The following is a 21,352-nucleotide window of genomic DNA, read 5'->3' as shown; positions in this document are numbered from 1 at the left end:
CAAGCGGGTAGAGGGCCCTTCTTGTAAGAGCTTACATTCTAAAGGATGTAACCTTATTTCTTTCAGACCTTATTTCTGTTAATTTGAGTAACAAAGCACATTGATTGCAAAATCCGCGCTTTTTTTACGCGCTTCTGGGCAGAGGGGGATTCAGATTTTAAAAGTGGCCGGGTCCTGCAGGACACGCTGTCAGCATCTCTCATAACCAATCACCCTGGCGGCAGCGCCTCCTCCTTCAATCACCGCCGGATACCTCTGTCCTTCCCTCCTCTCGGGTGTGACAAGGTAGGAGGGGTCCCAGCTCTCCACCCTCTCCACTCCCATCAGCCGCACTCAGGATGCCGCCTGAGACCTCTGTGCTACACTCTTCTCGGGTGTCATGTGTTAGTAGGGGCCACGGCACTCTGCTTCCATCGGCCGCACTCCAGGTGGAGCATCGGGCGAGCAGAAATGGGCTTCAGCAGGTAACTGCACCCAGCAGGTAGGACTCGCATACTCTCTATTTAGGTTGCACAGTGTCCTCTTCTCCCAGAGCCATCTAATACCCCACAGGACATGTAGGATCCCCACACACATGACACATCGTAGGGGCAGCAGTAGTAGCCACCAATCAAACAGCCCCCCCCCACACACACACACAGAGACGGCATAGATACCACAAACACTTGCTACACAGATAAAACACATTATTAGTCACATACACTACATGCATTTTGCACTCACCTCGATGGTCAGTCTCTATACCCACAGATATTCCCTTACCCTTGTATTAGACTTTTATTGTGGTGCTGCACTACAAAAACCTTTACATACAACAATTTGCACTGTTAAGTTTAGGTTTTCACACTAAATAAAAATGGACTTGTAAAGAAAAGTATTTAGGTGGCTAAAATGACAGTGTCTTTTAATATTCACTTGGAAGGGCTAATAGTCTGTGCTCATTTCATATGTTTTATTGATTTGGGTGCTGTTATGGCCATGGTGTCTGCAGGGCTTCCTACATTGCTGGCAAGCCCCGATACTGGGGGTGGTGTGTGGCCTGGCTGCCTCCTTACAAATCATAAAAAAATAATGGTGCGCCGGTGTCAGATCCGGAGGAGTGGGGGGTGCGAGTGCGATCATGTGCTGGGCTGGGGAGAGAGGCTGCTGGATCCTGGTCTCCGCTGGGCCCGGGTAAAAAGTACCTGCTGCCCCCACCTCTCAGCGGCTCGGTATGCTGGGGAGATCCCAAAGATGACACTAATGGGATGGGGAAGGGTTACCCCAAATTATCGGGTTTTCACCTGTGAGGGATGCAAACATTTCTTTAAAAGGAATATACGTAGAAACCTCAGTTACTGTCATGGATTTGAAGGCTATGCTGTATAAATTTAAGTCATTCTATCTGTGAAAATGTTTTGTATGCTTAAAAACGTACTAATATTTTGTCCCTAGTTTCTTTAATATAGTGACTGTTGCAGATTATTCCATTACCATGGACAACAATATTGCCTGGTGTTTGGTGACTGACTTTCCATACTGTCCTGTGTGTTTAATGTATGTGGGGTGATCTCATAGCTAATGGGGAGTTTAAAAGCAAAAATTGAGATGGGACCCAGAAACTGTGGAGTAGGATCCCAATTTTTTTTTCCATGGGATCACTGCAGCATTATTAATTGTCTGTGAATGGACATCATGCTAAATTTACATTTCTCTTCAGATAGTAAGGCTGTAAGCCCCAGTTACCTGTAGTTATATTGTATTATGTTATCCCATCTTTAATTATTAATCACCTAGTAATGTAATACGAAATGTGTTACATGCGTCATTGTGCTATGCATTACAGCATTGTGTGTTTGCACCCCGTTTATTGGAGAGTGGAACACCCCAAGAAAGTGTTATTTGGGGATTTTGTAATAACATGAGTTATCTTTTCTAATTTAGGGCAGGGGACATTGTTGAGTTGAAGATTTTGGAGATACCTGTGGACGGTCAAATAAGAAATAATCGGATTCCTGACCACAATAATGGTATAACTACAAATTACTTGCCAGCTAGTCACCAAAATGGTGGCACAGGGAAGCAAAAGCCAGCAGAGACTAGCAATGCACAGAACATCCCTCAAAGATCAGATGTGAGGGGTAATGATCCTGTTGGCACCTCCCCACAGCCATGCTCGAAAAGTTATGTGGACAGGCAAACAGAAGGCCTCAGCCAGCCCAAGAACTTTCGCCGTAGACACAACTCTTGTGAGTACTGAACTGGATGAGAAAAATGTGGCATGAATGTGACTATATAGGCCCTCATTCAGACCCACTCGCGAGCGGCTGTCCGCTCGCAAGTGGGTCGATGGTCCGCACTGCGCATGCGCACGACAAAGGGAGCTCCGTCGTGCGCATGCGCGAGACCCGACGAGCGAAGGACTTTCCTTCGCTCAGAGTGTCTCATCAAAGGGGGCGTGCTGTTGATGTTGACTGACAGCACGCCCCCTTTGGTGGACGTGCCTGCCAGACGGAGGCGTTCCCAAGGGAACGCCTACCGTCTGAAGCCGGCCCCATTGACATCACTAGTGATGTCAGTGGGAGTGATTTTGGCTCTGATAGAGCCAAAATCACTCCTGGCCTTGCGGTTGAAAAACCCAACCGCAGGCTTTTGCTTGTAGTTTCGATGGTCGCGATGGTCAAGACCATCGCGACCATCATCCTGCACGCTCGTATATGCTGTGGGTGGTGACCCACAGCTATACGAGCGTCCAGGAGGACGCTCCATATTAATGGAGGTGGGCCCTGATTCAGAGCGAGCGCTCTGGTCAGAGCGTCCGGCTCTGAATCAGGGCCATAGCTCTAATGTTGAAACAATGTTCTTGTTCCTGTATTTGGATAATGTGCTGTACAGGTAGTAGACAAAAAATGGAAGCATCTCGTTAAATGCGAAACGCCTAGCGCATTGACAGAACAAGCTTCCCCATTATCCAAGTCCATCCAAAACGTATAATCCATATGTCCTAGTTGCCGATAATTACGATTAACATGACTGCAAAAATGAGACTTCAGTGACTTTGTAAGAGGGTGTTTGTTGGTATATGCATATAAAGAATGTCAGTAAACCCTGATGGCTCAACACGCCAATGTATAATTAGCAGGTAGCATAGAACTTCAAGGGATAAACCTTTTCGGCAGAGAGCAGTAATGGGTGGAACACACAAGATCTTATTCATGTAAATCTGTCTGTCTATCCAAAATAGGGATAATGAAAAAAACTTATAGAAATAATTATATAAAAAAAATGAAAAGGTAATACCTAATATAATGAGAGAACTTTACAACTCCTTTAAAACAATGAAGACTTCTGGTGGTTCCGTAATATTGTGGGGCACATTTCCTATCATATCAGTGATCATCTTCAGCCCATAATGCTACATTTATTTTCTAATGGGAAATCTTTCCATCAGGGTGTCCCCTTGACACAGAGCATATCTGCTTGCACAATGGTTTGATCAGTGTAACGTTGATGTTATCCATATATCATGCCTTTTTCCACCACCATCAACCAGGAATCAGTGGACTGACTGATTTGTGTGCTACATCTCTCCTGCACAATTTTAAACATTCAATGCCATGGCACATGGTAGCCCTGTGCTTATTAAGTGACATTCTAGTGGTAATTCCGTTCTTTGGGGGTGATTCAACAGACTACAGAACTGCAAAGCCGCACACAAGCAGTTCAGCAAATCCGTCCTTGCTAAAATGCAAATGCAACAGGAGGTGTTTGGCACCTCCTGCTAATCTGTAATCCCAGCGCTACGACCGAGGTCGCAGCCTGGAATCACCATCAATCGCGATGTTGGATGGCGCCAGACAGCTGAGTAAGCCTCAACTTAAGCAGGCTGGTCGGCATGCGAGGCCAGGAACCTCTGCGTCCATGGACGCAGATTCTAGCCTTGTCACTCCTGGAAAATGGGGGCGATACATCCTCCTTTCTGGGAACGCATGCTGCCCGCGCAGCGCCCCTCAAACGCATCTGCCTGTCAATCAGGCAGAGGCATACGGGGGCCTTCGTGCGATCGGAAATCTGCGATCAGCAGTGAATCAGGCCCCTTGTTCATGATCTATACATTGTTTTGGTGCAAATTACAGAATTCAGTCTAGCCAGAATGCTAAAGTTGTACATCTCTAAACAATACAGAATGTGATAAATGTCTGCATTTTTTATTTAGTGAAGTTAATTGCAGAATTCTGCAATGTTTACCTCTACACCATAAAACATTTAGATTATTGTTTTCCTTTATAGAGAACCGTACCAAAAGTAAGACTATTTGGGGCCGATTCAATTAGCCACAGGTTCTGTGCCCTGTTCTTGCGGGTTAATATTACGTGCCTTTTTCAGGATATATTCATGAAGCGTGCTCCTAATTAGCTTGCAGTTCAGTTAGAAACAGCAAGTCACAGTGTGCGACCTATGTGAAGGACATGAAAGACTGGGGAAATCATCCTGAAACCCTCCAAAAAGTGGCGTATAATATAGTAGGACAGTATAGAAGGCTGTTAGTGTCCATAAGCAAAGTATAAAAGGCAGATCAATTATTTGAACTTTATAGCGCTGCAGGACCCATTGGTGATATATTTTTGAGACTTGTATTTGTTGGAGCGTAAGGTAGCACTACTGTACTGAGGGGTCTTATTGGCTGCTTACTGTAGCGCATGTGTTGGATTCACATTTCTCTTTGTAGATAAATGGTGTCATATGGTTGATTTTTTGCAACTTTTAAAAATTATGGTAGAATGATAGCCAGCAAGTGTAATTCAGCAAATAAGTGTTTAGAGTATCTTAATACATAGTGATTTTTTTAAGTGTGTGTATATATGTTTGTAAAAAAGTTGGGAAAAAAACTTGCAACTCCCATCTGCAAGTTTAAAAACTCCTTTCCCATTCAATACACATGTATTTATTGGCAATATTTTCCTATTTAAAAACCTCTGAATATATTATAATTCTTTGGGAGGGCTGCCTAGGGGTACTGCACTATGGACCTAATTCAGCAAGAAACGCAATTGCAAAGCTGCACGTAGGCAGCTTTGCAATTGCGTCCTTGCAATAATGCAAATGCAGCAGGAGGTGTATGACACCCCCTGCTGCATTTGCGATCCCAGCGTTGCAGTGCTAGGATCACCATCGGTGATGGTGGATGCAGCCGGACAGCTGAGTAAGCACTCAGCCTGGCCGGCTTGCGAGCCCAGGATACTGTGTTGATCAGCGCAAATCTTGGGCTTGCCACTCCTGGAGAAAGGGTCGGATATGCCCCCATTTCCGGAAAACGGCACCCAACCCCGCCCTCCCACAGCCCCTTAAATGCCTCTGCTTGTCAGTCTGGGAGAGGCATTCAAGGGCTAGCGTGCGTGTTAGCAGGACCCATTCTGCACACCCTCAGAATGGGTCCTGTGCATCGCAGATACCCGATAAACGTGAATCTGTGTTCAGCAGTGCGCTTGCGTGCACTGCTGAATTAGCCCCCGTGTACCAACATTATTACCTTAAAATAAGTACTTTTCCTTACTTTCCACCTAGTCTGGAGCTGCAAACTAAAGTCTGTGTTAACTACCATTGAGAACTGTGTTAACAAGGATTTTTAATGAATACCAAAAAGTCAACTTGTTAAGCAATTTTTGTCCATCTTGAGGCTAATTGATTTGGCCCACTTAAATAAATACATTGGTATATGCTTTTCCTGCCACTGCTTTGATTTAGACGCACAGCTGCAGTGGCCCTGCAGTTTATTAAGTATACCAGTCACTACACTGGACCACAAATATGTAATGTATGGATTAAGGTATACTCTCTTCCTCCCTCTGTAAGTCCCCAGTTAGCAGTGGAACCTTATTTCCAGTGTTGGGATGATGTGGAGCGCTATCCACAACCAACACTTCCCAATTTGAAATGTTTTACTATATAGGGCCAGTATGCCAACAGTATAATTAATAATAGTGGACATTGTCAGGATCTTTGTAGAATGTACATGTTTCCCAAAGCATTCTGGTTATGGGGGAAGGGTTTTTATTCCCTGTGCGCTAATATGAAAGCACCATTATTGTCTATGCATTAGATTATACAACTAAGGTGTGTCTAAATAACAAGAGACCATGGCTTGCTAATGCCGGGCATACATTGCCAGATAAAATGCTTGACAGATAGACAGATATTTTATCTGGCAGCCTGTCAACCTGCAGATATCGCGGGCATCCACTGTGAGATGTCATTCCATGGGAAGGAACTGGGGAAATGTCTGTCTATCTGTCGGCCGCGGCGGGGCATACACTGCCCGATGCGGCCGACATTTTAACTTGTAGATATCTCATCGGACAGGCATGCTGGATGATCTGCCATGCCCGACCGATATTTAACCCTCGGTCAGCCACACACACTGCAATTATTGGGGCCGGTCCATGGATATTTGGCGGAACGGCCCAATAATTGTAGCGTGTATGCCCAGCATAACACATAATATTGAAGGAACCATCCCTTCCAATCGATAGTACTAATTACTGCTGTACAAACAGCTTTATAATCAATAGTTGTACTTCTTAAGTGCATATGTCACAATGAATTGACCTTTTCTGACTCAATGATATGTTACATTGCCTAGATATATTCCATCCATCCATTTATTATATGACTCTCTTTATCTGTCTTTGCCCTGTCCTTTGCTGGCAGCCCCTTCCAAATGCCATGGACACACTATGGGGAGGACCCAGGACATTTATTCAGCAGGTATTCTACTGTAGTTGTTTAAAAAAACACTATTCTACTGTCGTTTTCTGTGTTACAAACGTACTTTTTACATTCTACTAACCTGTTCCTTCTTTCTTATCAGAACAAAGCATTATCATTTTATATTATTTATTTTTGTTTTTTACTTTTTTTTTGTAAAATCACACATAGAACAAGGAAACCGAGCATACAGAACATACCTATTGCTACACCGGTAATTTCCATTCCATGCAGAAAAGGAGGACTCTGTTATTATGTAGTTTAACTTTGCTCTTATTCACAAGAAACTGCATTGGAGATTGACACGTCGCTGACCTTTTCCTTCCATTGTATCCTAAACATTTTCCAATGCTCTTATCTACTGTACATTATCGCTCACAATCGCAGTCACTGTAGAGTATATGGCTGTGGATGTATAAATACATACGTGCATGAAGTCAAGTAGTGTAAAAGTTTATTAAGGATGGTGACCTACTCCACCAAAGTATATCACCTCTGACACAACAAAGTCTCTGATAGCTGAACAGTTGAACTTTATTTCCATAATAACTCACAAATCATTAAAGTTAATTTCAGTGGTGTTTTTTGTGTCCAGCGAGCAGGCAGTGTGCCTTGTGTATTGTGCACTTTTGCCATCAGACATTTTCCGGCCACAGTGACTGTACTTTACTGACATCCTGTGTTCTCTCCCCTTCAGTATTAACAAGTTTTTAACAAGTTTTACTTTTAGATGTTAAGATTTATTGAAAATAGGCATTTCCACTCGTGCTCTCCATCATTTATTTTCCCCTGTCCCACAATCCTTACAGACTTGATAATCTGGCATGCACCGTTTGTCTCGGGGGTATCCTCTAGACGATTAAGTTGAACGATAATGATAAAATCGTTCGATAATCGTTTGAACATCGTTTGAAAATTTGGTCTTTTAGACATCTATCATCGTTTAAACAGCATGTTTGCAGATGATTGATTGTGCCTGCACTGAGCGACATATCGTTCAGTGTGGGCACCCTGCAGTGTAGTGAACGACTGAACGATAATGTTATCGTTCAGTCTTTTCACAGTCGGGTAGTGGATACCCACCTTGACTGGTGCTATTCCTGCACTTGTGTAGGAAGTTGGCAGTTATGTTGTTCACAGTGATGGATGGAGTTCCTCAGTCCTGGATCATTAGGTACAATGCTCTATAATTTAATAGCACATTATGATACCCAGTAATGTGCTATCATCGAATGTCAGAAACGGAGAGTGTAAGCACTAGCAGAAGCTGTAAGCATGACCACTATATATTGGAAGAGAGAAGGTACCAAGAGACAGGATCCCTGGGGGTAAATTGCTTGGATTAGTATCCCAAGAGGCAGGGAGCTGTCACATGGAATAGGGTGCCAGAGGAGAGAGACAATGGTGACTTCCCAGGCAACAGGGTGCCAGGGGAGCAAGAAAATAGGATGTCTGGGAACAAAGTGTTACGGAACAGGGTGCCTTGAAAGGGAGAAAAGAACCCCAGAGGAACTTTATAGGTAACAATGTCTCAAGGACAGGGAGAATAGGCTGCTGTGGGATAGAATCTCAGGACACAAGGATAGGTGCCAGGGAAATGGAATCTCAGGGGTGGGTCCTGGGAGAAGGTACAGGGCCCCATTGAAAGGAGGGTGCCAGGACAGGGACGAAGGTCAATGGGCTACTTACCAGTTAGAAAGAAGGCCTGCTGTAGATTTAGGAGAGGTATGGTTTCTCTCGGTGAAGTTTGAACTAGCTTGTGCAAGCTGCAGATTAGTTTAGGAACCTTGCTGTTCGGAGGCACTGGTGTGAGAAGCAGCATTAAGATGTTTCTATACTAATCTTCTGCTTACACAAGCTACTCTAAACTTACCTGAGGAGTATATTTTAGTTTTTTTTTATTTTACCTTTTTTGATTTTTGAGTTAAATATAGAATCCATCATTATAACATATTAAAATATCCCCTAGCCTGTTTTTGATGAAGTATACAGTCACATCTGACTTCTGTACTCTGTATAAAACTGCTTGATGTTACCCTGTAATTTCACTGAAGTGTTCTGACTCTCAGATCTCCTTATAATGTACACTAAGCTCTTCATTATCCCATATTTAATATGTATAATTTGATACTATGCTCATATGCTTGCTCATCCCATGTTTGTGTAAATTGGCTATGGAACTGTGGTTTTATGATGCAACTCTTTAAGTATTAGCGATATAATCTAAATTAATTGCAGATTATAATCTTCCCCTTTTATTTGTGTTGTAGCAATGTGGAACATTTTGTTCTGCCTCTATGCACAAAAAGAAGACTGTTGGCCACCAGATTTAGCTAAATTGACTTTATCAAAGTGATATAGCCTCATTTTCATGGAAGTATAAAAGTCAGGAGGCAGATATTCATTGTGCCTAAAATGCTACACCTGTCTATCAGCAGTACCTCCAACATGTTTTTAACCCATTCTGAATAAAAGTGATGCCTATGCTGTCACCAGGCTACCTGCTCACAGAGGTGACTGGTTTGGAGACCTGAGTCTCCATTCAGGTCTCCTGTCCAAATTGTAATATGCTGTGTCTTAGACAGTGGCGTAAGTAGGGAATTTGGAGCCCAGGGCAAGTTAAAAAAACGGAGCGCCTCCCCCCCCGACCCTGTGTGTGCACGCGCCGAAAAAGTGGGGGCGTGTCAAAATGACACACTAACGCTTCTCGTCACTCTAGGAACATTCCTTTCCATTCCATATGCACCTTAATGCCCCCAGTAGTAGTGCCCCTCTTGCAATGCCCACTGTAGTAGTCTCCTTATGCAGTGCCCCCCGTAGTGCACCCTTATGCAGTGCCCCCCGTAGTGCACCCTTATGCAGTGCCCCCCGTAGTGCACCCTTATGCGGTGCCCCCCGTAGTGCACCCTTATGCGGTGCCCCCCGTAGTGCACCCTTATGCGGTGCCCCCCGTAGTGCACCCTTATGCGGTGCCCCCCGTAGTGCACCCTTATGCGGTGCCCCCCGTAGTGCACCCTTATGCGGTGCCCCCCGTAGTGCACCCTTATGCGGTGCCCCCCGTAGTGCACCCTTATCCGGTGCCCCCCGTAGTGCACCCTTATCCGGTGCCCCCCGTAGTGCACCCTTATACGGTGCCCCCCGTAGTGCACCCTTATACGGTGCCCCCCGTAGTGCACCCTTATACGGTGCCCCCCGTAGTGCACCCTTATACGGTGCCCCCCGTAGTGCAGCCTTATACGGTGCCCCTAGTAGTGGTCTCCCTATGCAGTGCACCCACTAGTGCCCCTTATACAGTGGTCCCCCTAATATAGTGCTCCCAGTAGTGTCCCTCCCTGTGCATTGCCCTCAGTAGTACCCCCCCCCCCATGCAGTGCATCCAGTAGTACCCCTTATACAGTGCCCCCAGTAGTGGTCCCCCCTATGCAGTGCCCCCAGTAGTGGTCTCCCCTATGCAGTGCCCCTTATACAGTGCCCCCAGTAGTGGTTCCACCTGTGCAGTGCCCCCAGTAGTGGTTCCACCTGTGCAGTGCCCCCAGTAGTGGTTCCACCTGTGCAGTGCCCCCAGTAGTGGTTCCACCTGTGCAGCGCCCCTTATACAGTGCCCCCAGTATTGGTCTCCCCTATGCAGTGCCCCTTATTCAGTGCCCCCAGCAGTGGTTCCACCTATGCAGTGCCCCCAGTAGTGGTTCCACCTGTGCAGTGCCCCCAGTAGTATTCCCCTCTATGCAGTGCCCCCAGTATTTACCCTTATATAGTGTTCCCAGTAGTAGTCCGGTGGCAGTGTTTGTTACTGTGTAGTGCGGATCGCACTCCACTTACTTGATACTAGTGTCCTGGACCACGGCCACACCCCATTCACCCCGCGCGCCACTGGTCCGACGTTGCCCAGTGCACGTGCCCTGCTCGGCCCCAACCCCTAGATACGCCACTGGTCTTAGAACATTAGTGTGCTTTCTCCTTGATGATATGCTGTCACATCTAGCAATTTGTAGTGAAGGTAAATGAGCCTTAGCTTACAGGTTTGGACACCCATATCTAGATAAGAATACTGCTATGAGTTGAAAGCAAATGGAGATGCAATATTTGCTGACAATGATCAGTGCTTTGTTGTTTTGAGAGCAAGTACATACACAATTCTCAGTTCTGTTAATTCTAACAACATTCCAACTCTCTGTAACCGCTCCACAATGAAGTTACTCCAGCTAATTTTTACACTCCAGGTGGACCACAATGTCAGCCGTGGCATACTAAGAAAACGTGTTGCCTTAAAAAATGTTCTCACAAAGTAGAACAATATTTACCAGGTCTATCTAAATGCTGTGGACACTGCCAAACAAATATAATGTACATCAGTGGTCGCCAACCTTAATTGAGGTGTGAGCTACTTGAGAAAAATGAAACCTCCTGAAGAGCTACTAAAATTGAAGAAGAAAAAATAACCCAACAATTGAAGGTCATTTAATGAAAATTAAAAAAATGTTTCATAGAAAACAACAATGCATTTAATTATTACAGTGATATTGTAATTTGTAAATAGAGTTTAAGAACAGGCACATTTCACTGTTAGTTACCGGATCCAAGGAGGTACGTGCAGTTTAGGAGCAAAAGATATAGGCTGGGCTGCTGTATGATTTTCTGGCAGAGCTGGGCGAAAGTCATTCGCTTTATACGCAGTGGGTGGAACCACTGGGAAGCGCATGCTGCGGCAGTCACCTGAAGTGCTTGCCTGTGGTTCCACCCATGGCGTCAACGACATGGGAGAGCGAGCGTCAGAGGTCACTTCCCCCTAGTTGAGTCTGCAGTACTGCAGCTAGGTGAGCTACCAAAATTAAGACCGCAAGTTTACCGACAGCTCGCGAGCTACGGGTTGGCTGTACATCAATCTCTTTCTTCCCCCCAGGCTTCTATCCCTAAACACCTTTTTAATACATTTAAATATCATCTCAACTCTCCCAAACCAACCTCTACATCAAAGCCTAAGATCTTGCCTACTAATTCAAGATTAAGAACAGACATGAAATTATATTCTCTTCCTTGACCTGGCTAATTTACTACTCTTTTGCTTACCCTTTGTGCCCCACTCATAGCATTTTTTTTTTTATATATATAAATTCTTTATTTTATTTTTAGAATAATTGAAGGAAATTGTCAGTATACAAAACAGAAATACAGATACAGAAAAATTCAAATTTGATAAATCAGTTTCTTATTGGAATGTAACATTATTTACAGAATGATAAACTGAAAATTATAACTCTTCTATAACAAAATATCAAGCACATCAGAAACACATATATGGGAAACACAAAAGGAAAGAGGGAGGGGTGCTATAGGGAGTGAGAAAAGACAATTGGAGACCCCAACCTAGAATGGAAACTGTATGATTTACCGCCGGACCTATGCCCGGCGGTTGGAATCCCGGCAGAGGAGGAAATCCCGATTGTCCTAAGGTAAGTATATACTAACCTATTTCTACCCCCTAACCCTCCCTTAGGGGTGCCTAACCCAAACCTTCCCCCCCAGTGCCTAAGTCTAATCCCCCCTCTAATTGCCTAAACCTAAATCAGTCCGTCCCCCCCCCGGGAACCCTATCCCTCCCCCTCCACGGCTATCCGCGCCCGGCGTCCCTTCGATCATGATGTGGGGCTCCCGGCGTATGTCTAATGACAGGCATCAGCATATCAACGCCTGTCTTTAGACCCTTGCCGGGATATGACAGTCGGGAAGCCGGCTATCGGGATTAGGTCCACTGGCTTCCCGACTGCATACCCCTAGAATAATAGTGGATCTTCAATTTGTACGCCACAATGAGCTATATCTTGAAACCCGCCAGGACCGCACTTTAGATCCCGGGCACTCACAGCATTTTTATGGACTGTAACCACTCTGTGGAATTAATTCCGTTGCACAAAACACTTTCCTCTAGCCTCCAAACCTTCAAGTATTCCCTGAAAGCCTACCACTTCAGACAACCACCCTCTTAACCTCCCTATTGCAACATCTCTATTCTATTCTACTCCGTTACCATCCCTTTACACTGTTCACACAAAACTTACATGTGCTTTCTTTTTATATTTATACAACCCTCTTGCCCCAAACCAGCATTGATGTGTGACTGGACCACAAGCGTCACAAAACACTTTTTTCCCCTGGCAATGTGGCTGGATTTACATAATATGTTGCACTTGGCCTCTTGTATCAAACTTTTATTTTCTTATATATTTTAACTTATCAGCAGGACCCTCTTATATATTTGTTTTACTACTGTGTTTGTTCCAAATTGTAAAGTGCTACAGATTATGCTGACTATCTAAATAAATAACAAGTGTTGTTCATAATTATGTATGTCTAAACAAATAAGTAAGCTTTATGAATGGCGTGGTATTACCTCAACTGGTACCTACATATAATGGATGCAGTCGCTTTGTGAGTTGAACCAAAATGTCTCTGTATTATAGTAGGGTGGGTCGAAAAAACCAAAATTGCGAGTTTGAAATTCCAATAGTGCGGAAAAGTTGTGGGTCCATTACAGTAACTCGTGTGCAAAATTTCAGCTCGGTCGGATACATTTTACTATCCCCAGCAGGTGCTTGAAGTTTTGAAAATTTGACACAAATTAGGATATTTTGCAATCAGGTGAAGGCACGGTTTTGGGGCACATATTTTGGCATTAAGTTGTTTTTAAGTGAAAACGCTTCAGTTGATCTCAGGTAGACGTTATTTTTCACTAAATGTCATCTTTGCCGTGTGTGCTCCTGAGATCACCTTGCACTATTTTCAGGTATTCTGACTTATAAAATATTATCTTTTAAGAGGTAGGGAGCAGGGATGGACAGCGGAAACCCATCATCAAATGGTGCGCACTGATTGGCTCTCTGAGACAGTTTGGAAGTTTTCTTCACTTTGGAGTGATCAATGACTGATGAGGTGTCATTGGGAGTGATGAGACCTAAGTCTTGCAAAACTGCAGTTGAGATGGCAGCAGTTTCCCTATTTGACATACAATATCGATCACTAACAAGAGCAGTGTTTGGAAGACTAATGCGCTTTGCGATGAGGAGCTTTCAAGCTTTGATGGCTTAAAATCATCTTCGCCAATGTCTGAATCACTTTTACATTTGCAGCCCTCGCCCAGCAGCTGTCACTCACACAGGACAGAGACACACTCTCACACTGTCAGTGTCTGCTGTGTCTCTGCTCCTCACTGCCTGGCTGTATCTCACCGGATTCACTTCACAGGCCTTCCCACCAGTGCTGGGCATGATGGACTCAGGAGCCGGACTGTATATGTATATATAGTGTACCCTCCAGTCCCCACAGGACAGCATCTCTGCTAGCTACACTAGAGAGGACACAGTATGTATGTTGCTCCGGGCCTGCCCCTAGCCATGCCCAATCCCACCCCCTGACAACTGCGCTGCAGGGTTTTTTGCGCATACTCAAATCATATAAATAGTTTTTATCATCGAATACTTTTGATGCGATGGTTAGTACTCATCGCATCGAAAGTTTCAATGGCTTCCGATGTCCATCCCTACTCCCTACCTCCTAGAAAATAATATTTTATAAGTCAGAATACCTGAAAATAGTGCCAGTCGATCTCAGGTGCACACGCGGCAAAGATGCCATTTTGTGGAAAATTGCAATATTTTTACCTTTTTTTTATTTTTCACAAAAAATTGCTGCCTCATTGAATAGAAATTAGTTGGTTCTTTTTTTAGATTTCCCTAAAGCAAGCACCAAGTATCTCCCAGGGGTTGCAAATTATCACTTTATTTACTTCATGCTTTGATGAAGGACAGGGCCTGAATAATCCTAAATCCTGTGCAGATTAACCATTTCATTTGTTTTTACCACCATAGAATTATTTTTAAACAATTACAGACCTATAGTGTTCACTTTAGGTCCAGCGCCGGACCTAGAGAAAGGGTACTCTGGTACGCGAGCATCCGAAAAGGGGATGTGGCCACGGGTAAAGGCGGCATGTCTTTAAGAGGTGGCCCCCTTTCATCACTCTTGGGGGCGTGCCTGGCACTTATAGACATGTCGGCTGCCCCCAAGCGCACATGCGCCCGGCATCTATTCACCCTTTGGTAATCACTATACCACAATTTTCCACACTTGCAGAACACTCTGGGCCTGATCCAGACCCGGTCGCAAGCATTGAGCGCTCGCTACCGGGTTGATGGGGGCCCACAGCGCATGCGCACGACTGAGCCGGCTCCGTCGTGCGCATGCGCGAGACCCAGCTAGCGACGGGCAATCCGTCGCTCCGGGTCTCGCACCAAAGGAGGCGAGCTGTCGATGTTGAGTGACAGCTCGCCCCTTTTTGTAGGCGGGCTGGGGGGGGTGGCTGCCCAAACGGAGGCGTTCCCATGAGAACGCCTGCCGTTTGGGGGTGGCCCCACTGACATCACAAGTGATGTCAGTGGAGAGCTTCCGGCTTGATTTGAGCCAGAAGTTCTCTGGGGCTAGCGGCCACGAGACCCTACCACAAGGGTCTCGTCGCAAGCCAGATGGTCGCGATGGTCTTGACCATCGCGACCATCATCATGATCGCTCGCTATAGCTGTGGGTGGTCACCCACAGCTATGCGAGCTGCCAGTAGGCCACTCCAAAAAAAAAAGAAAAGCCCGGCCCTGATTCAGAGCGAGCGCTCTGTCCCATGGGTGGGGACGCCATACGCAGGCTGTTTTAACGGGTCGCCACCAAGAGGGGCAGGGTGCATTCTGCCCCTTTGAAATTGGGCAGGGCGCGGCGCAACACTAAAACAGCCTAGCGGGAACGCTATACCTAGTAAACATATTTCAGTAACCTGAGCAATTTAATTGATGTAAGAAATTGCACAAATTTCAGCTTTACCACAAAAGGAAAATACAGTAGGAATATTGACATCAGAGCATTGTGGTAGAAGATATGGAATTATCTTTCTATTTAAATGTAGGCGGTGTAACCTCTTACTACTTATGGTCACCGCAACATTAATATTGTGTTCACAAAATGTCTGTCATTGTCTTTCATTTTTCCCAAACATTGATCCTTTAATGTGAGATTGTAACAACTTTTTGTTTACAGCTTGCGTGGTGGTCTAATGGCTTGTGTGGCATTGTTAGGGCTCGCTTGGTGCTCTTACGGCTCATGTGGTGGTTTTATGGTTTGTCGGGGGGGGGGGGGGGCAATAAGCGGCCCTCCTGCTGCTGTTGAACTACACATCCCAGCATGTCTTCCACAGTATTAGCATGCCCTGAAAGCAAAACTGAGAGGGCATGCTGGGAAGTGTAGTTCCACAGCAGCTTGAGGGCTGCTTATTTGCCAACCCTGGGTTTAAGTAGTGGCTTATGATTTATGTAGCAGTCTTGCTGAGTCAAGAAGTTACTTTTGAAAACCAAGTTTATGACCTTATTTTACCTGTATTGAATAATTGTAAACCAGTTTCTAGTAGAATAATACATGGTTACTTAATACATTTTTACAAATGCATAAATGTCTGTAGCCTATGAGCTTATATAGACTGCGGCAAATCAATAAAGTTCAGTGGTTTATAAAAGACCAGGTTTTGCATTAAACGCTCCTGCTGCCCAGTTTTCAAAGTCATATCTTCGGCCTGATAAGTGATTTCCAGAGCAGCTCACTAATTTCCCACAACTAAAAATGAACAAACTCCTTGCACGCACCTTTCCTGTAGGGGTGGGGGCAATGTTTTCTCTCTCTGTTTCTTCAGCTATTCATTGAAGACCTATTTCTGCCAAAGAGAGATTACTGCTTAATAAGCTCTACACATAAGCAATTAGATTAAACATTGCCTTGGCTAGGGGGTAGACAGAGTTCATGTCTCAATGCGTGCGCTGCCTCCCAGCTCAGTCTCTCTGTCACGGAGATAGAGTGCTCCAGTTCATCCTCCAGGAGGTGGGAATTCCTTCCTCAGCACGAGATGTGAACAGGTTGTAAGCCTGCGGCACGTATGCCTGTCACTCAGGAGTCGGACACTGATGTTCTTTTTCTCTGTGTATGAAATTCCTTGCTCCAAGTCCTGAAGTAAGAACACAAAAGGTGCTACGTGCTGTAGTCTATAAATAAATAGGTGCTGGTTGTTTATACACAATGCTCCTGGTGCATGGCAAGGGGTTAATCTTTAAAATCAAACTCCTGACACCTCTTTCACGCCCCCTCAGTGCCGGTCTGTCTCTTTCTCTCTCATATACAGCGAAATTCAGACATACTTTAAAAGGAATAAGGTTGAGCTTATATGACATTCCTATAAGGAAAATATTGATGTTGCTCTATATCAAAGTGGCAAAACTCTTTTACTAACCAATTAGCAAACTGCGGATACACTATAATTTGTTTTCTCCCTACTAAATACAGTCAGGTGCATAAATATTGGGACATTGACAGAATTTTCATATTTTGGCCTCTATTCACCACCACAATGGCTTTAAAATGAAACAAACAAGATGTGCTTTAACTGCAGACTTTCAGATTTAATTTGAGGGTAATTACATCCAAATCAGGTGAAAGGTGTAGGAATTACAACGGTTTCTATATGTGCCTCCCACTATTTAAGGGGCCAAAAGTAATGGGACAAACGAAACAATCTAAATATAACTTTCACTTTTTAATACTTTGTTGCAAATCCTTTGCAGGCAATTACAGCCTGAAGTCTGGAACGCATAGACATCACCAGACGCTGGGTTTCATCCCTGGTGATGCTCTGCCAGGCCTCTACTGCAAATGTCTTCAGTTCCTGCTTGTTCTTGGGGCATTTTCCCTTCAGTTTTGTCTTCATCAAGTGAAATGCATGCTCAATCGGATTCAGGTCAGGGGATTGACTTGGCCATTGCATAACATTCCACTTTTTAGCCTTAAAAAACTCTTTGGTTGCTTTTGCAGTATGCTTTGGGTCATTGTCCATCTGCACTGTGAAGCGCCGTCCAATGAGTTCTGAAGCATTTGACTGAATATGAGCATATAATATTGCCCAAAACACTTCGAAATTCATTCTGCTGCTTTTGTCAGCAGTCACATCATCAATAAATACAAGGGAACCAGTTCCATTGGCAGCCATACATGCCCACGCCATGACACTACCACCACCATGCTTCACTGATGAGGTGGTATGTTTTGGATCATGAGCAGTTCCTTTCCTTCTCCATACTCTTCTCATCCCATCACTCTGGTACAAGTTGATCTTTGTCTCATCTGTCCATAGGATGTTGTTCCAGAACTGTAAAGGCTTTTTTAGATGTTGTTTGGCAAACTCTCTAATCTGGTCTTCCTGCTTTTGTGGCTCACCAATGGTTTATATCTTGTGGTGAACCCTCTATATTCACTCTTGTGAAGTCTTCTCTTGATTATTGACTTTGACACATATACACCTACCTCCTGGAGAGTGTTCTTGATTTGGCCAACTGTTGTGAAGGGGTTTTTCTTTACCAGGGAAATAATTCTTCTGTCATCCACCACAGTTGTTTTCTGTGGTCTTCCGGGTCTTTTGGTGTTGCTGAGCTCTCCGATGCGGTCTTTCTTTTTAAGAATGTTCCAAACAGTTGATTTGGCCACACCTAATGTTTTTGTTATCTCTCTGATGGGTTTGTTTTGATTTTTCAGCCTAATGATTGCTTGCTTCACTGATAGTGACAGCTCTTTGGATCTCATATTGAGAGTCGACAGCAACTGATTCCAAATGCAAATGTCACACCTAGAATCAACTTCAGACCTTTTACCTGCTTAATTGATAATGAAATAACGAGGGAATAGCCCACATCTGTCCATGAAATAGCTTTTCAGTTGATAGTCCCATTACTTTTGGCCCAACTGTTTTGGGCAATATTATATGCTCATATTCAGTCAAATGCTTCAGAACTCATTGGACGGCGCTTCACAGTGCAGATGGACAATGACCCAAAGCATACTGCAAAAGCAACCAAAGAGTTTTTTAAGGCTAAAAAGTGGAATGTTATGCAATGGCCAAGTCAATCCCCTGACCTGAATCCGATTTAGCATGCATTTCACTTGATGAAGACAAAACTGAAGGGAAAATGCCCCAAGAACAAGCAGGAACTGAAGACATTTGCAGTAGAGGCCTGGCAGAGCATCACCAGGGATGAAACCCAGTGTTTGGTGATGTCTATGTGTTCCAGACTTCAGGCTGTAATTGCCTGCAAAGGATTTGCAACAAAGTATTAAAAAGTGAAAGTTATATTTAGGATTGTTTAGTTTGTCCCGTTAAATTTGGCCCCTTAAAAAGTGGGAGGCACATATAGAAACCGTTGTAATTCCTACACCGTTCACCTGATTAGGATGTAATTACCCTCAAATTAAATCTGAAAGTCTGCAGTTAAAGCACATCTTGTTAGTTTCATTTCAAAGCCATTGTGGTGGTGAATAGAGGCCAAAATATGAAAATTCTGTCAATGTCCCAATATTTATGCACCTGACTGTATCTAAAGTTACTTATACAGCACACTGGTGCATAACACTAAAGGTGCCCGTCCACGAGAAGACAGGCAAAAGACTGCACGATTACGACATTGTATTCGTGCAGTCGTTTGTCAGCCTGTGATGAGCTTCACTGAGCGAGCAGTTGTTCAGTGTAGGCACACCATTCATCTGCAAACATGCTGAAGCTGACGTTATCGTCAGGTTGTCCGGCATGTTTACCCGATGATAGATGTCTAAATGACCAGTGGGAGCGCGCATCACTGGTCGTTTTAGACATTTTTGCAAATGATTTAGTAACGATATCGTTCAATCACTCAACTTAATCGTCTAGTGGATGGGCACCTTTTAGATTTCATTGTAAAAACTCTGCACAGCAGAAGCCGTGAACAATAATTGCTTATCTTATAGAAGACTGCAACCAGCTGGAATTGCCACTGACTGACTGTTTTGTTCCATTGTCTCAGGTAGTCCAGAAACAATCAATCAATGGGGGCGATTCAATTGTTTTATCGGGCGCCTTAACTAATGGGTGAAATTCAATAGGAGCAATTAAGTTGTTGCTTCATTCGGGCACCCATGCCGTGTGTGAGCACCCGACAACATCGGGTTTAGACACGCAAAGAGGCTAAACCCATCTTAAGTTCTGATTTGGGCGCAAAAACTACCATTCAGACGACGCACACAGTGCCGACTTCTAGCACATTTCTGCTCGCCATCTCAGGAGGCTGCAGGAATGTGTCTACCCGCGCCTGCAGGGAGAACAACAATTGAATTGCTCCGTCTGGAGCCCAATAGTGAAGGCGCCCGATAAAAGAATTAAATTGTCTCCAATGATTCCAACAGCACAACAAAATATTGTGGGAGGCCATCCAAGGCGTTTCATCAGGACAAGTTCATTATAGTGCTATTTTCTGCTATATCCATGTATGTATGTATGTGAAACTCATCCACTCACTGCAAACTCCTCTTATGTGGCTTTCCTGAGTCTCGCCATTTTCAATTGTAATCAATACTCAACTCTGCTGCTTGGTTCATCTATCACTTCAATTGTACTTCCCAACTGAGACTTCATCCCACTCCTGCCTCCAGGATTTCACTTGTGCTGCTCCCTGCCACTAGAAGTCTCTCCACCTCACTCTGAGCGGCCCATTTATCAAAGTGTATTTGTATTACGGAGGGACCGAAGCATGTATCCGATGCCTGCTGTGATCCCTCCATTACTGCTGGCAGCCGCATCCCTCATAGGTTTCCAGATATTGGCCCTCACAGCTAACGCCATCTGAACATGGCATAAGCCGCTGTAGCCTATGGCCTACACCGCGCACTATTAGCCAGCGGAGGGATCCTTTCGGAGCCCGTATCCCTGCATGATACATTCGGCCGAAGAGATCGCTTTTTGCGATCAGGGGCGTTACTGGCATGCCCTGATAGCATTGCAAAAGCGATCCTTGATAAATGGGCCCTAAAGCTTTAAACAGGCTCTCAAAACTTATTTCATTATTAAAACATACCAGCTCTCATCCTAACCAACCTTTATCTGTGTTTCTCACAAAGTGACTCTGTGTCGCCTGTCTGCCTGCTCCTCCCCTATAGACTGTAAACTCTCATAAGCAGGAGCCTCTTCCCTCGTGTACTCTTCCTTTCCTCACTTATTTCATTACCTCTTACCCCCAGCAGTGAACCTTCTGCTTCAGTAATGCAGTAATGTTTTATATGGGTTGTATCTTCATATGTTCTGCATTGTTTTGAACTGTAATTTTTCACATTCTTGGGCCTAATTTCTGAGTTGGGGAAAAAAGCAAAAACAGCCAAGGCAAACCACATGTTGCAATGCAAGGAGTGCAACTGCATAATTATCTTTGCATGCATGGGAAATACTGGCTGCTTTTTGCATTTTAACGGTCTATGTACTAAGCCTTGGAGAGAGGTAAAGTAGATGGAGATAAAGTACCAACCATCAGCTCCTGACTGTCACTTTACAGGCTGTATTTGCAAAATGACAGGAGCTGATTGTTGGCACTTTATCGCCATCCACTCTATCTCTAGCCAAGGCTTAGCACAGACCCCTTAGTCCTCAAATGCTGGACAGCTTTATTTTAATGTTGGGTCTGGACAAACCGCTCTCAAATCTAATCTCTCTGCACATTTTAAAGCTGCTCCTCCTGTA

The 21,352-nt window shown here is 44.5% G+C and overlaps 1 protein-coding gene across 5 annotated transcripts in view; it reads left to right on the top strand.

The window, feature by feature from the left end:
- EDC3 (enhancer of mRNA decapping 3) overlaps positions 1–21,352 on the top strand; it is a 59,075-nt gene that overhangs the window by 16,371 nt on the left and 21,352 nt on the right. For 4 of the 5 annotated variants that reach the window (XM_088446140.1, XM_088446168.1, XM_088446157.1 and 1 more), the window contains exons 3-4: positions 1,924–2,228; positions 6,688–6,744. In XM_088446140.1, coding sequence (XP_088302266.1) covers positions 1,924–2,228; positions 6,688–6,744 — 362 coding nt within the window. The remainder of the gene's footprint in view (positions 1–1,923; positions 2,229–6,687; positions 6,745–21,352) is intronic. The other variant, XM_088446176.1, reaches the window with a different exon arrangement.

This window comes from Taudactylus pleione, unplaced genomic scaffold (assembly GCF_031769625.1).
Source record: "Taudactylus pleione unplaced genomic scaffold, aTauple2 ptg000019l, whole genome shotgun sequence".
Taxonomy (NCBI): Eukaryota; Metazoa; Chordata; class Amphibia; order Anura; family Myobatrachidae; genus Taudactylus; species Taudactylus pleione.
Note: the sequence above shows the minus strand (reverse complement) of the source record. Positions and strands in the feature narration are given on the sequence as shown.